Genomic DNA, 16351 nt, shown 5'->3' on the forward strand with positions numbered 1-16351 from the left:
GTTGGACTAGATGACCTCCTGAGGTCCCTTCCAACCCTGCTATTCTAGGATTCCATGATATGAGATACAAGGCGGGTGAGGTACTATCTTTTATTGACCAACTTCTGTTGGTAGAAAAGACGAGCTTTCCCAGGCCTCAAGAAGACATCTGCAAAGCTGGAAAGCTCATCTTTTCGACCAACTTTTGTTGGTAGAAAATAAAAGATATTATCTCACCTGCCTTGTCTCTGGAATGGTGGTGTCATTCTCTGGCACAGAGCTCATGATGTAGTGCGCTGATGTAAATGTATGGAGCAGGATGTCATGCTTCAGCACAGTGACTTAGGCTATGTCTACACTAGAGAATACAGCGGCACAGTTGCAACAGTGCAGCTGCGCTGCTGTAAGATCTCTTCTGTAGCCACTCTAAGCTGCCGGGAGAGCGTTCTCCTGTCTCCACCCACGACAAGCAGCAGTTGCTATGTTGGTGGGAGAACCTCTCCGGCGCTTATGTTGGTGTAATTTATGTTGCTCAGCTGGTTTATTCGTACCTCTGAGCGACATAAGTGGTAGTGTAGACACAGCGTTAATGGTGTGAAGGCAGAAAGTCTTCGTCTGATGACAATTGAGGTACTAGGCTGTCGCTCCGAGATTTAATGGTGAGGAATAATTATGCAGTTACACCATGATATCCTTCTCTCATTACAGGGCATGTCATGGTGGTGTGACTGAACCGTGATGTCACGTGATGCAGTGTACCAATGTCATGGCATAGACCAGTGATGTCATGCTGCGGCGGGATGGTGAGGTGACGTCAGGGGGCAAAGCAGTGATGTCATGCTATGGGGTGATGATGTCATGCCGGGTCACGTTACCCCGTAGACTGGACCTTACCTTCTGGCTCTTGTAGGGCACCTTAGGCGGCATGGCGGCAGCGGCAACAGTCCCCCGGGCTCCAAGTCTCCCACTCCTCCTCGCTCGCTCCTTTCCCCGCTCGCAACCAGCTGCCGGATGTTGACGCTGGTATCTATGGCAACGGGCCGGAAGTCCCTCTCTGCCAATCCAAATCCGATGACGTGAGCTGTAGCTGACGAAAGCTCATGCTCAAATAAATTGGTTAGTCTCCAAGGTGCCCCAAGTCCTCCTTTTCTTTTTGCAAATTCAGAATGGGATTTGGGCTGCTCCCTCCCCCCCCCTCCGCGGGGAGAGAATGGTACGTCCCACCCCGCCGGAAGGGAAGTCCCCAACGGAGAGAGGGGCGGGGAGTTCTTCCCATCCGGGCTCCCGGACCGGCTCATGAATTATTCATAACATTGCCCCTCCTCCGCCCCCTCATGAATAATGCATAGCGGGGCGGGGCGGGGCGGCGGGTCCCGGACCCGGAAGCGGAGCGGCTGAGTCACCCCGGCAGCGCGGCTGGCTGGGATGAGGCAGCCGCAGGAGCAGCCGCAGCAGCAGCAGCGAGCGGCGGGCGCGTCCCTGCGACACTGAGGCGCCCGACCCCGGCCCCGGCGCGCCCCCGCCCCGCCGGCACCATGATGGAGGAGATAGACCGGTTCCAGGTGCCCACCGTGCGCGCCGAGATGCAGCCGCTGGTGAGGGGCGGGCGGCGGGGCCGGGGCGAGCCGGGCGGGGGCTGCCGCCGCCTCACGCCTGTCCTGGGGGGGGACCCCGCCCTGGGCAGCGCTGCCTCCCCGGGGGGAGGGGTCCGACCCCCTGAGGGGGCCCTGCAGGCGGGGGGAGCCCCTGGAACTCAGCGGAAAAGGGGGGTCCCCCTGTCGTGAGGAGGCGTGAGGCCGGGGGGGGGCGCGCGCGGCTTCTCCTGGCCCCCACCCATGGGGGCAGAGGGGCCACCCACCGGCATCCCCTGCACTTCCCGTGGGAGGGGGCTCCCGGAGTGTGTCCCCCCTCTCCCCCCCCCCGCAGCTGCCCCCGGGCTCTGAGCGCCGGCCCCCGCCTATCCCCTCGGGGGAGGGGGGAGGAGGCAGGGCTGGGGGCTCCGCCTGTCCCGGGGGGGGCGGGGCGCAGGGGCAGGGCTGCTAACGGGACGGGGGGGGTCCCCGGTGCCCGCCTGGCCGATGATGTCACCGCTCTGTCAGCTGCCTGTGGGCCCGCAGGCGGCCGGGGTGGGGGCCGCGCTGGCGACGACCCCTGGTTGTGCCCCCGTGTGTGTGTGTGTGTGGGTCGTTGTTCAGCTCTCCCCGGTCTCTCAGGCGCGACAGGCGGCGGGGGGGCCGATATGGGCTGCTTGCTGTGGTTGCCCCTTTCTCCCTGCCCTGGTTTCTGGCTGGCTTTGGGCGGAGGTAAGAAAAACCTGGCTGCTGTGTAACGTCTTGTGGAGGGGGACGGGACCGCCCTGGTGGTGGGACCTGTGCGCTTGGGGTGGGCCCTCCCGTGGCCTGCTGTGGCAGCAGCTGTGGCTCAGGACAGGACCCCCCCCCCCCCCACACACACACACACACACACACACTCTCTGACATTTTGCCGTTGTTAGACGGTGGCAAGCCTGGGGACTCCTTGCTTGCTGCCCCACCTGTTAGTGAGCTGCAGATAACTGATCACCAGGGTTACCTGTCCATCCATGTCACTGTGCTCTGAGGATAAGTCCCAGTCTTAAGTGCTCCGGTGTACCCCAGAGTGACTTCCATGTTATTCCATGAGGAGATGTTTCTTTTCTCTGGGCAGGAATTGTGGTTGCTTCAGTGACTGTTTCTCACACAATAGTGGGGATAGTTTTCCTTTCCTTGCCCCTAAATGATCATACATCCCTATGCTGATACAGTAAAGGCAAAACAAGATTTATTATTTCTTAAAACTTGAATTCGGTGCCTGACTTTTGCGTGGATCTTGCTGGGTGCTCTTGTATATTTACCGAATGTAGAGGAGGTGTATTTCTGCCTCAGAGCACTTAAATCACAGTAAGGAGCCTTAGCGTGATTGTTCTGACTCATAGATTTTACTCAGAGGTGTGACTTCATTTACATATATTTCTATATCATGGTATAAGGATTCTTTCCTTTAATGGCTTAAGTTTTTAAAAATTAAAATGGACTTTTAACATGCTTGAGTGTCGTCTTTGCATTTACCAGCACTGCATGTGTTTAACAGCAGCTGCTGTGTCATCCCTGGAACCAGAAATCCTAGTTATTACCTGTACATCTCCTCTTACCCTCCCCCTGTTCAAGAGACTCTCGTTATGATATCCTGAAACTAATACTGTGTACAGGCATACATTTGACAGTATTTCACTACTGTTTGACATATTGGGGCAAAGGCACAATTATGTTTAGCAGTGTCTGTCTTCTTTATTTTGACTTAGTTGTATACGCCTCTAGAATAAATCCTTTAGTACTTGGAATGATCTGGTCAGATTAAAATCACTACTTTTTGAATGTTTACGTATTCTACAAGCATCCCACTAAGGTGATCAGGATTTTGTGCTTTGGATAGCCTGTCTTGCCACTTTTTTCAGTCAGCCAGTTCCCCTGATACTTTTGTGGATCTTCAGTACAGCAACAGGTAGAGAAACACACCTTAAAAGCAGAAATATGTGATTGTAAAACTGCAAAACTTGGCAGTGGAGCTTTGGGAAGGCCTGGACTAGAGCGGATGTCTTCAAACTTTCATGGCATTGACCACATCTTACTAGGCAGATAGCCTTGTGGCATACTTACCCTTCAAATCAGATATATGCTCCAACTTCCTTCCCAGTTGTGATCATATAACATCCCTGTGGCAGGTATCGCAGTTAAATATGTTGAAAAGTAAAAAGAAATAACTTACTGTATTTGTAGCTGTCTTTTTAATATGATCAACAAGCTGGAAACAAAGTATTGGTATGAGGTGAATAACCCATTCTCTGGATGAACATTGGTCAATGGTCTGTCTTGGAAACCTTTAGAGTTAGATGAGCTAACGATATTGGAGACTGACAGGAATGTATCTTAAATAGGATATTTGTATACAACACAGTTCATGCTATGAATCTGCAGATTATGCTCCATATTAAATTTAATGGTCATTCTCTGGGTAAATTTGCATTTAGGCAATTGTTTGCCTGAAGAATCTAGGTACTGTACAAACACATCTTCTTTATCAAAAAACTGCTTTGTTTGCATACAGTGCATTTTTACTGTTTGCATGGGTTTATTTCTATAGCTACTGGAAGTGGAAAAGACACTTTAACTCCAAAATTCAGGTGTGATTATGTAAACAAAGACAACTGAAATGATGGCTACAGCACAGGAAGAGACACAAGAGTTTCTGTAGACTGAGGAATACAGGCCACCATGGTTTGATGTTTGCTTAAATGTGTAAAGTAAAACTTACTAGTGGCTTTGAGTTTCAGAATGGTAGGGAAAGGTGTTTAGCTTGCAATGACAGTGCCTGGTCTCTCATAAAACAATTCCAAACCTGCCTTTCATTTTGTGAGCCCATCATACAGCCTCATACTGCGTTGTTTTGATAAGCAAGGCTCATTTGCGATCCTTGCTCTCCAGCTGCACAGTGCAAAACACGTGAATGTGTTTGCCCAGTTTTCTCTGCACCTGGAAAGACTGGTTCTCTCAGACACGAGCACTCTATCTTCCTCTCATTTGTGCCTGTCTCGTGTTTACAGGGCTTTTGTTTTCTTTGCTTAGGGGTGTTTTCTGTGTGTTATGGGTGATCCCCCCCTCCCCCGACCTCAAGGGATCCAGCAGTAAATTTCATGTTGATATTAAAGTGGAGACTTGCTAACTAACTGACTCACTCAGAATTCTGATTCCCACTGGCCCAGTATGTAAAAGCCATCTCTGGTATCTAATTGCATGAGATCCCAGTATGAAATATTTGAGAAGAGCTGGAAATAACTTAATTAAAAAAACAAGTACTTCTACAAGTTTCCTTAACAGTAGTTGGTTGTGGACTTATTGACAGGGTTCATTTTAGCACTGAAGATGTTCAATACTAAAATTTTTAGTGGGACAGACTTCTTGTTTAGAGCTAAAGACACCCCACCTTACTTCTGAATAATTTCTTATTGCACCCAGTATGTTACAAGATTATTCAGAAAACATAAATAACTGCCTGGTGGACTTATTTATTTTTTAAATGAAGAAGCTTGTACCAGTGTTTGAAAGAACCAGCTTGGGCATCATCAGTGGCAGAGTGAAACTGACAAGGCTGTTAACCTGCACTCCCATCACCTTTTGCTTAGTAGCGAAATTAACAAGTTTGTAAAAACTATTGGCAGTACCAGAGAAACGGTCTAAAATTTAACTGGCTCGAGGTGGGGTGGGAACATGGCTCTAAACGCAGAAGCTGGGATAAAGGTAGAAAAGCAGACTACACACACAGTAGCTAAGAGGTTTTACAGTGATGGGGAGTGAATAAAGGAGAGCTAATTTCTCCCTTTCAGCACCCAGCTTTGAGGCCAAGAATTTAGCAAGTTTCAAAAATGGATTGTACACTTATGAATATTAAGACTATCGAGTAATCATAATTATACATTTTGGAAGGGATGTTAAACAGCATGCTTCAGGGCTTATGCCAACCTCTAACTGTTAGAGGCCAGGATGAGGTCTAGCATGTGGGGCAAATTACTGCACATCTGCCTACTGCAGGGTTTGTACACCTTCCTCTGAAGCAGCTGCTACTGGTCACTGTCAGAAAAAGGGTACTGGACTACTTGGACCTCAGGTCTGTTCCAGTATGGAGCTGTTCCTGGGCTCGGGGTGGCTTAATATCTTTTGCACTTACTAGCTAGTGACCTGATGTGAGAGAGGGAGCGAGAGCCATAGACTGCACCTTGGTTGGAATCCCAGCAGCTCAGGAACAGACTTAGGTTTCTCACCATGGCATTACCCTTGGACATCACTGATGGGCAAGGGCTCCCTTCTGCATTTGAATCAGTCTCCACCCAGTACATGCCATTAGTTTTGTAATTCCTGGGTTATATTGCCTCTTTCAGAAATGAAGAGACCCAGTGAGTGAAGTAATATCTTTTACTGGGCGAACTTCTGTTGGTGAGACAAGCTTTCAAGCTACACAGAGCTCTTCTTCAGGTGATCTGAAGTTCATCCAATAAAAGATATTACTCACCCACCGTGTCTGTCTAATATCCTGGGACTGACATGGCTACAACACTCTTCAGAAATATTCAGTGTCATGGCAGTGGAAGGTGCTGGCCTACTTAAACAGCCCAGCAGGCTGAAGTGTTCTGCTCAGTCACAGAAACAGGTGCTGTGGCAACATTGCAAGCTTCCTCCATGCGCCACCCTGATAATGTGTCAGCCCTGACCTTTAGGATTGTCTAGGCAGACTTAAGTCCGCCTAGCCTATATCGTCTATGGCTTCTCTGATGAAACCGCTAAAGAGCGAAGCACTTACAGTGGCTCTGTCATGGGGATATCTGTTCAGCAGGAACTGCACTGAGACTGCCCACTTGCTTTACCTGGAAGCCACAAACTACTGTATGGCAATAACGTTTGGCCGTATCCTGTACCAAATCCAAATTGGTAAAAAGCGCCACTTCTTAGTTCCTTGTTTGTTCACTTTCATCTCTTGAAAAACATACAAATAAAACAAGAATCAGATGACTGTTAGGAACAACTCAGTCCAAGAGAAGGACCTTTAGAAGAGTTTTCCTTCCTCTTGTCAGGAGGGGGGATGAAATCCAAGTAAAGAGAATAATGTTTTATAGTGAAATACCTTCCCTGTACCATCTAATTGTTCACATTTTTGCAGGCTGTTATGTAGAAATAGGTGGGGTGCCACTTGCTTGGTTGGTTGCAGTATTTCATGTGAAAATGAAATAGCAAGGGTTGGGTTGTGACCCATACAGCAGTAGATTCTAAGCCAGTACATACCTATGCACTGGTGGGTACAGTTATTATACACTCATGACCACACCGAACTCCTAGGATGTTCTCTTTTCTTGATCTGGCAGATAACTGCTCCCCAGGGTTTTTAAATTGGATACAAGGAGGGCTGGCAAGTCAGGGCTTAAAAGCTTTCTAAGTAGGAAGTGATCAATTCTGAAAGACCTGGTTTTTGGCTCATTGTGAACATTAAAATATTTTCTAACGCTATTGACCCTGGTTCTTATATATGTTTATGGCCATGGAGTATTGCTCACATCCTAAAAGCTTTTCAGAACCTTGAAGTTGCGTATTTTAGTTGAAACAATTGACTTGTAGGGTCTGCATCAAGGTAAAGTATTTTCTCCAAAGGTCTTTCTTTGAGGTACGATCACTTTCCAGAAGAGAAAATGAAGGCGTAGATGTGGAATGACTTGCCCAAGTTCATACAGTGTGTCAGTAGGAGAGCTGAGAATGGAACACTATCTTCCTGACTCCTAGATCCACCTGCAAGGCTGCATTACCGCTTTTAAAACCAGGAAGGTACCTTAGAAACCTGCTCTTTGTGTCTTCCCTTTAAGCAATTCGCAAGCTGATGCAGAGATTTTTCCCTTTGCAGCCCAGACCATGTTGCCCTTCGTTTGCACATCAAATTCAAGCTCTTTGTGCAAACCTTGAATGTGAGAAGAGAACAACTCTGCCCCTTCCTCCTATTGCACTAGCTCTCCTTTCCTCCCCTCCCCCAAATTAAAAACAAAAACAAATGGACCAAGCAAAATATCTGCTGTACATAAACTGCCTTCTGGATCAAATGGGTAGCAAGTCAAGTGGGGGTATCCTGCCTCTGGCAGTGACCAATACCTGATGTGAGCATTGAGAACCTTGACAGTAGGAGGGCTGTCTGTCTTTCTGCTCCCTCTTGAAATCCACTGAAAATGTTCCTCTCTACTGTAGAGTTTTTGTCAAACATGCTGATTTCTGGACTTCTGAAAATCATCTCCTTTGAGAGAAGACAGTTACAGTGTATTTGCAGCTCCATCTCTTCAGATTGAGCCACAGAATGGCTGCCACAGTTCTGCCTAAAAACTAATTCTCCTTAGCTTGACAGTGTATTGGCCTGCGTCTCCAGTCTGATGTGAAATTAGGAGGCAGGTGTAGCATTTAAAGGCTTTTTAAAAAAAAAAAAAAAAAAAAAAAAAAGGCTGTTCTTAGAAAGTTGTCTGAAACCTTTCCAGCCAGTGCACACTCCAAAACTGAAGTAGATTCTGAAGCTTAATTATCACCTGTCTGTCGGGCTGTCGTATGCCGTCTCTTGCCCTCTGACTGTCGAGCTTGACAATAGCTGGAACTGGAACTGTTGAACAGGGACTGAGGAACTGACACGTCCATTTTGTTTTCCTGAAATAACTTCCATTTACACTGAAAGTTTAAAAAAATAATCTAACTATTGAGCATATAGCTGAGAGGACCAAACCTTGCCCACCCACAGGTTGCGCTGGCAACTTGATGGAAGCTCAAGGGCTGCACCTAATTAATATAAAACGAAATTCACTCCAGCAGTCCCTGTCTGCTGTGATCAAGGTGGGGCATTGTCTGCTGGGATCTGTAGTCACTATGGGCAGTTGCTCATTAACAATGAGGGCAGTTGCGGGACTTGTTGCAGAGCAGCAGAATTTGGCCCACAGGCTGTACTCTGGCCAGCCCTGTCATAGAATCCCAGAATGAATCCCCATTTAGACTGCCATGCAATCAAGATCATGGGGAATCCTCCTCTCCTCTGTTTAGTGTGGAGGAGCGCCATGTGAATTCTGCAGACTCTCTTGACCATGTTTGACCTTATCTACAAATGTGCATTTATAAGATGAGAACTGCAGAATACTGTTGCACACCAAGAAAAAGAATTAAGTTTAGAATTCAAGCTAGGTACAGTGGGGAGCAATTTAAAATAGGGAAGAGACCGAGAAAAAAAGGTGGACAATGGCCAGTAGTTTGCTTAAGTATAAGCAGATGTGCAAGACGGGACTGTGTGGCAGCATTCTCAGTATTGTCAAGCAAAGACTCAAGGAAATGTTAAGGTAGGGGTGCAGAGGAGAGGCCCTAATATTCTAGCAAGCCTGTTTCCCTTCAACAGCCCCCTTTCTCCCTTCCGGTTGTTGCCATATCTCTGTTCTTACAAAATATCTAGCAGTCTCTTCAGACTGTCCTACTTAGAGAGTAACTTACTGTAGGTTTTGATACTATGATATGGGTCTGTTCCTGTTGGATAGTCGGGGAGGAAGGAGAAGACTTCTGACCACCTGTGGTTATAAACACTCCCTTGGCACTTCTCCCAAAACTGGGGATTTGTTCTGATACACTTAACAAAATTTCCTCTTAATGTTGTGCTTTGGAGGCTTTTGGTCTCTACTTCAGAGGTGGCTGCATTTCATTTGCCAGAAGCTGGGAATCGGTGACAGGGGATGGACCACTTGATGTTTTACGTGTTCTGTTCATTCCCTCTGAAGCACCTGGCATTGGCCACTGTTGGAAGACAGGATACTGGGCTAGATGGACCATTGATCTGACCCAGTATGACTGTTTTTATGCCACAACTGTAGCTTGTGATCTTTGTAGATAAGGCACTATGAAGAGTCAGATTTTAAATGGTTCTCCCGGGAGTCTTGTTTACCTCGACCAATCTTTATAATATGCCTTCCCCACTCTAATGCTCTCACAACTGAAAGAAACAATCTGTCCCCAGTTCAAACCTCTGCAGAATACTTACTTGTCTGGTTACCTCAGCATCTCGATGCTGATAAGTCTCGTTCACTGTTTGCAGTCATGTCTAGGTCTCTTTCCTGAGAGGTTACAATTAATGTGGAATCCAGCAATGTGTCTCAATAGTTCAATCTATTCCTTCCAATATGAGTTATCTCATTTGTCAATTCTGAATTTCATCTATCAAACTGCCCATTCGCTTAACTTTGTTTAGGTCCCTCTGAAGTTTTTCTCAGTCTTTCGTGATCTTGACTAACCAGCGTAACTTTCTCATCTGACACCCTACTTCTGTAAACCCTTTTCCAGATCATTGAGATGTGTATATAATCCATTAATCCTAGTACAGAACCTTGGTGTGCCCTGAGGTTAACCTCTTGTCATGTTGAAAACTGACCAATTATTCCTGCTCTTCATTTTCATAGCCAATTTCTATTCCTTGACAGTACTTTATCTTGCCCTGGGATTACTGTTTCTAATAGCTTTTTTTTTTTTTTTTGGAAAAATCCAAATATGCTGTCAGCCAGTTCTCTTCTATCCACTGTTTTGTGGGCATGCTTTACAATTCCAGTAGATTAGAGAGAGGTCTTCCTCTACAGAAGGTGCACTAGTTTGCACCTACAATGTGTTGAGATGAGTGTTCAATAAAAAGCTAATAACTGAAAACAGAGTTGTATAAAACAATTGTTTACAGTACAAATTATTTGCTTGTATAATTATGAAGTGACAAATGCAAAAGATCAGCAGGTCCTGGTAACGAAATACAGTTCACTGGTTGTGATTCCCAGGATCAGCCCAGTGCTCCTTTTAAGACAGGTTTATCACTTTTGGGGTGGTTTGGGGGGGTCCTCTGGTAGAATAGCTGATTTTAGTGAGACTTCATATTTTTTGTTAGCTCAGCACTTCACTTCCTTCAGAACTCTTGGATGTCTGCCAGTTGTTGCTTTTTAAGGCCCTTTGCTCCTGAAGTCAATGGGCTCTGAATCAAGTCCTAACTTATCTTTGCCATTTATACGGAGAAGAGAGGGAGAAGTTGGGTTCAGGTACAGTACTTTTCTTCTGATCTATTGGGAGATCCCCACCAGCAATTCGAAACTGACATGATTGATGGATTTCACTACTACTGATGGGATTCTCACTAGTAGCTGTGAAACCGACCAGTCTTCAGAAAGTCCTTTCCAGTATACCAATGATACGTGCAACATTGACACCCTGCCCTTCTCTCTCTCCCAGAGTCCCCCCAAAAAACCCCAACCAACAAAAAATTACCCCGAAACAAATTAACATGAAGGGAAAGTACATTAATTAACAAACCCTGAACTCAAACCCTACCCATGCAGAGTTTTTACACCAGAAATGGAGAAGTGCCAGAGACTCCACGAAGTACGCTGGGGACCTTGCTACTGCTATCGATTTTTCTGTGGAACTTGCTCAGATACTATGTTAACAGGTTGCAGAATAAAACCCTAGGAGTCTTTTGCTCTTCTGATTTAGTTCTTGGCAAAACGATGTGTTGCAGCAGAGGCACTGGAAATATGTTTAGATTCAGGAGGACAATACTGCATTGACTTTCATTGGGAAGGTGGGCTTTGCATTCATATGGGATAGGAACTTGATTTTTTTTTTTTTAAGTGAAAGACTAAATTCTGCTATACTAGAATATGGTCTCTCAGCTCTCCAGAGAAAGCTCCCTGTGGGTGAGTGGATTTTTCTATCCTTCACTAAACCTCCTGTTACACATGGCTTTTGTACACCACCTTACACACTAGAAGTACAAAAGTCCTCCCTTCCTGCATTTAGCAATACTTGCTCCCATCCTATGTTACCACGTCTGACTTTTCTGCTTCTCATGTAGTATGAATTTGATACAGAAATAGTAGCTGGCAGATTTTCAGATGGTGAGCAATCAGTGAGATGAGTACTTATGTTGGTTTATTAGTTCTTACAGATAAACCAAAGGTAGGAAGTCTTTGATTAGGAAGATCGTCCTAACATTCTCAGAAATTTGTAGGAACAAATATTTGTTGCGGGCATAGATTTTTGTGGGCGTACCTTTGCCTCCCATCTCCAGGATAGAGGTGTCTGTGGAGAAATAGGAGTTGAAATCATAAGTCTGGAAGGGACTTCTAGGGGTCATCTAGTCCAGTCCCCTGCACTCATGGCAGGACTAAGTATTATCTAGCCCAGTGCTTCTCAAGCGATCTGATGTGGGGGACCGGCAATTTTTTTTTTCCAATGTGCGCGCAAACCGGCAGCCGATGGCTCGCAGACCAGCACCGGTCCACCACTTTGAGTAGCACTGATCTAGACCATCCCTGATGGGTGTTTATCCAACCTGCTCTTAAAAATCTCCAATGGTGGCCATTCCACAACCTCCCAAGGTAATTTATTCCAGTGCTTAACCACTCTGACAGGAAGCTTTTCCTAATGTCCAACCTAAACCTCCCTTGCTGCAATTTAAGGCCATTGCTTCTTGCTCTGTCCTCAGAGGTTAACAAAACAATTTTTTCACCATCCTCCTGTTAACAATCTTTTATATACTTGAAAACTGGTATCATGTCCCCTCTCAGTCTTCTCTTCTCCAGACTAAACAAACCCAATTTTTTCAATCTTCCATAAAAGGTTATGGTTTTCTAGACCTTTAATCATTTTTGTTGCTCTTCTCTGGGCTGTCTCCCATTTGTCCACATCTTTCCTGAAATGTGGCACCCAGAATTGGACACTGTACTCCAGTTGAGGCCTAATCAGCCTGAGGAAAAAACTTCTTCTGAATTAAATTCACATTCAGAGTTGGAATTCAGTTATTTAATCAGTTGGTCGGGGTTGTGTATGGTTTCCCCAGACGTGCCTCTTTCTTCCCTCCAAAACGAATTAATTCAAGACCTCACTCTGTTCAATTCTAATTAATATCGTGAGGATTGAGGCTGTTGTAGGTTGTGAACAGAAGAAGCCGTTGTTATTTTCCATCTGGCAGGTGAGGGGGTGAAGATGCAAGGGAAAATATTTACGAACCTTATTCGAGGGAACTGAGTGGCTAAAGCACAGGACTGGGGGTAGAAATTGCACTTTCTTCTTCTGCCACAGACTTTCTAGGACCTTGGTTTAAATCACTTCAGTCTCTCTGCCTCTAAAATGGGGTTCACATGGCTATCTCGTGTGGCATTTAAGGCTTAAATATATTGCTTGTAAAGTGATTAACACAATATAAATATCTAGGTAGTTAAAAATTCACAGTTTTGTGTGGTGAGGGTAATCTACATAAAAACATGCAGGGTAGGCAGGGGTACTGTGTGCTAACACTTCCTAACTTCTGAGTTCTTTATATAACCTGCCGCCACTTCATATATAAAGCCCATGTGTGACCCAGTCTGTATTCTCTGACTAACCTCTTACATTGACATCACTAAGATTAATTTGGCAACTAGTAAACCTCTTGCCAGTTTCAGTTGGCCCCCAGTTCTGTGCTCAGCCTATTAGAAAGAATCTGGGCTAAAGTAGTTGAAACGGCTCTGGATCAGCTGTTTGAGTTTTCCCTTGACCTTTCCGAAGGAAGTTTTAGGTTGCTTGGCCAGATGCATGCAGTGTGTGCTTCTAAGTTCTCTTGATGTGCACTTCTATTTTTTCCTTCTTCTCTAACATCCTGGTGCTTTAAGCTGTGGGCCAGAGACATTTAAAACAGTCCTCGCTACTTGTCAATAACTTTCACTTGTCAACACTCTTCCCTCTAAGCTGTGTGTGTGCGCACACAGATCCTAATCCCCGTGCACACGGCAAAACACCGCGTGCACAAAAATTTATACAAAAGTACAAAAATTCGCACAGAAGAAATTTTTTGCGCACACAGCCTGTCAAAAGTTAGAGGGAACATTGCTTGTCAATTTTCTTTAAAAAAATAAATAAAAAGGCCAGGATGGGAGTTGTATTCCTAAATTCTTTGTCTTCCCTCAATATACCTACCCCAAACTGAGCATGTTTGCCCCCACCTCATGGGTGAAACCCTAAGCCCTGGATGTGTGAGCAGGGTGTCATCATCCTGGGTTCCATGCACTTGTCTGCAAGTGTCTAGCTCTGCATTCCTGTAGCTTCCCTCTCTAACTATGGTCTAGGTTAATATGAACAGATTAACCTTTCAGTCTCTCCAGGGTTCATTCTAATAAATCCAGTAGAGTCTTGTCTTTTCTGAGAATCCTAGCAGAGTGGCAGTTCATCTTATGCCTGGCATTCTGTACATGGTGCAAATGGGAGCACAGCTTGTGCATTTCAATGTACTTTGACACTAAAATTAGTTACTGTGCTAGTTCTCATGGTGCCCATGACTGGGTGGGTGACACCTTCTTTCCCCTGCCTCCAGGAAGAGAGAGACTTGCTTGTGCTTAGTTAGGTGTCATCTCCCTGATACCACTAGTTGATTTAGGCACCCAAACAATCTCTTGCTTTGCAGATTAACAATAGGTGCACCGCAGTCCTCAAACCCACTTTGAAGCATTCCCCTGCAAAATCCTGCTCCTGTCACTGGCTGTTCAGTCATACCAGGTAAACTGTCCCCAAAGGAACAGTGCACACATCCGCTTCTTTCATTCAAGTGAGGATCAGCTCCTATATGACATCACAGCACTGAGCTTTGATTATAATGAAAATAATCATAGGTTTATTATCAAAGATTAAGATTTTAGAGATGAGTAAGGATAATAGGAACAAAAGGTTACATATAAAACCAAAGTATAATATGCTTTCTAGAGATGATAGTTAATAGACTAACCATCTGTCTAAAACAGCGGTCTTCAAACTTCATTGCACCGCAACCCCTTCTGACAACAGAAATTACTACACAACCCCAGGAGCAGGGACCAAAGCCTGAGCCTGCCTGAGTCCCTCCACCCCAGGTTTGGGGGGGGGGGGGGGGACAAAGTCAAAGCTCAAGCCCCACCACCCTGGGGCAGGGTGGGGGGGCCTGCAACCTGAGCCCTGCCACCCAGGGCTTAAGCTGAAGCCTGGGTCCCACTTCCCAGGGCTGAAGCCCTGGGGCTTCAGCTTCCAACCATGGTGGTGGGGCTCGGGCTTTGGCTTCAGGGCCGGGTCCCAGTAAGTCTAATGCCAGCCCTGGTGACCCCATTAAGACAGGGTCATGACCCACTTCAGTTTGAGAACCTCTGATCTAAAAGCATTCTTCTCACCCAAATGTCCTTTCCAGAGTTTCCAGATGGAATAGGTTGGCATCCTGTTTGTAATCACAATGTAATCACACTGCCCGATTATTTCTGAAGGTGCAACATGAGTGATATTTTGCCGCTACCTTATATTGCCCTCCCCCCTCAAATTCATTGTTGGTCCCCAGAATCCAGATGACTCCCCTCCCTCCCCCACTCTTTCTCCAGGGTTTATTCCCTGGTATGTTGACTTCATGTTGATTTCACATCCTCCTGTTCACTTCATTGCAAACAGCTTCCCTGGTGTTGGCTTACCGTGCTTAATTTATATGTGCACCAAGACAGACGGGAATAGATCTGGCTTTGTCTGGCAAAACCTGTGTATCAATCCTGTCTTGGATGCAGACTTTGAAACACATTTTAGTACATATATACTACTCCTTAAATAGCATCCGTTCAAACATCTCTCAATGATTTGAGGATCAGTGTGACATAAGATTTTATAAGAACCTCATGTGACCCTCTTTGGACATATACTATGAAAGCAGTGTTTTAGATGGAGTGAGTTGGTCAGGCCCATCGGGGGGAAAAAAGATCAGGGATGGTGTGGGTCCACTGCTGAATGGAGAGGTGAGCTGGTAATGGAAGAGGATAGAAAGGCAGAGCTGCTCAATGCCTACTTTGCTTCAGTCTTCTTACAAAAAATAACACCTGACTAGCAAAGTTACCATAGACAATAAAGGAGAAGGGATGCAGATTGGGATAAGTTAAGTACACATCAGAGATCTTCTGACCAATTTGAATGAATTCAACTCAGTGGGTCCTGATGCTGTTCCCCCAAGGGTACTGAAGGAATTAGCTGAAGAAATCTCAGAGCCACTGGCAATAATATTTGCAAACTCATGGACAGTAGGAGAGGTCCTGGAAAACTGGAGAAGGGCTAATGTATGACTCATCTGTAAAAAGGAGGAGCCAGGGAGCTATAGACCAGTCAGCCTGACTTTGATACCGGGGAAGCTACTAGAGCAATGCATAAAACATTCAATTTGCGAACACCTGGATGCTGAAGGGGTAATCACTAGCAGCCAGCATGTATTTACGAAGAGCAAATCATGCCAAACCTGCTTGATTTCCTTCGTTGACAGGATAACTAGCTTGGTGGATGGGGGAATGCAGTGGGCATAACATGCCTGGCCTTCAGCAAGGCTTTTGACGCAGTCCCACATGACATTCTGATAAGTTAGCTGGAGAAATGAGGGCTCGATGGAACTACCATTAAATGGATACATAACTAGCTAAATAACTGCAAACAAAGAGTAACAACTAATGGAATGTCAGATTGGCGGGAGGTCTCAAGTGGGGCTTCACAGGGATCTGTCGTGGGTCTGATGTTAAACATTATTAATGACCTGGATGTAAGTATAGATAGCAGACTAGTCAAATTTGCAGATGACATGGGGGCGGGGGGTTGCCAATACTTTGAAGGATAGAGCTAAAATTCAGAGGGATCTTGAAAAATTCAAGAACTGGACTACAGCCAACAAAATAAAATTCAACAAAGACAAATGTAGGGAAGAAAAACCAATGCACAAATACAGAAAAAACAAATGAACAAATACAGAATGGGGTATA

General features: G+C 45.6%; 1 protein-coding gene across 5 annotated transcripts in view; it reads left to right on the top strand.

Annotated features, from left to right (window-relative positions):
* Positions 1–1379: 1379 nt before the first annotated feature.
* FAM219A (family with sequence similarity 219 member A) overlaps positions 1380–16351 on the top strand; it is a 144060-nt gene continuing 129088 nt past the window's right edge. For all 5 annotated transcript variants that reach the window (XR_013346101.1, XR_013346102.1, XR_013346100.1 and 2 more), the window contains exon 1: positions 1380–1574. Coding sequence is in view for 2 of the 5 variants with exons in the window: in XM_077816602.1 (XP_077672728.1) it covers positions 1515–1574 (60 nt within the window). In the remaining 3 variants the exon portion in view is untranslated. The remainder of the gene's footprint in view (positions 1575–16351) is intronic.

Source organism: Eretmochelys imbricata, chromosome 5 (assembly GCF_965152235.1).
Source record: "Eretmochelys imbricata isolate rEreImb1 chromosome 5, rEreImb1.hap1, whole genome shotgun sequence".
NCBI classification, from domain to species: Eukaryota; Metazoa; Chordata; order Testudines; family Cheloniidae; genus Eretmochelys; species Eretmochelys imbricata.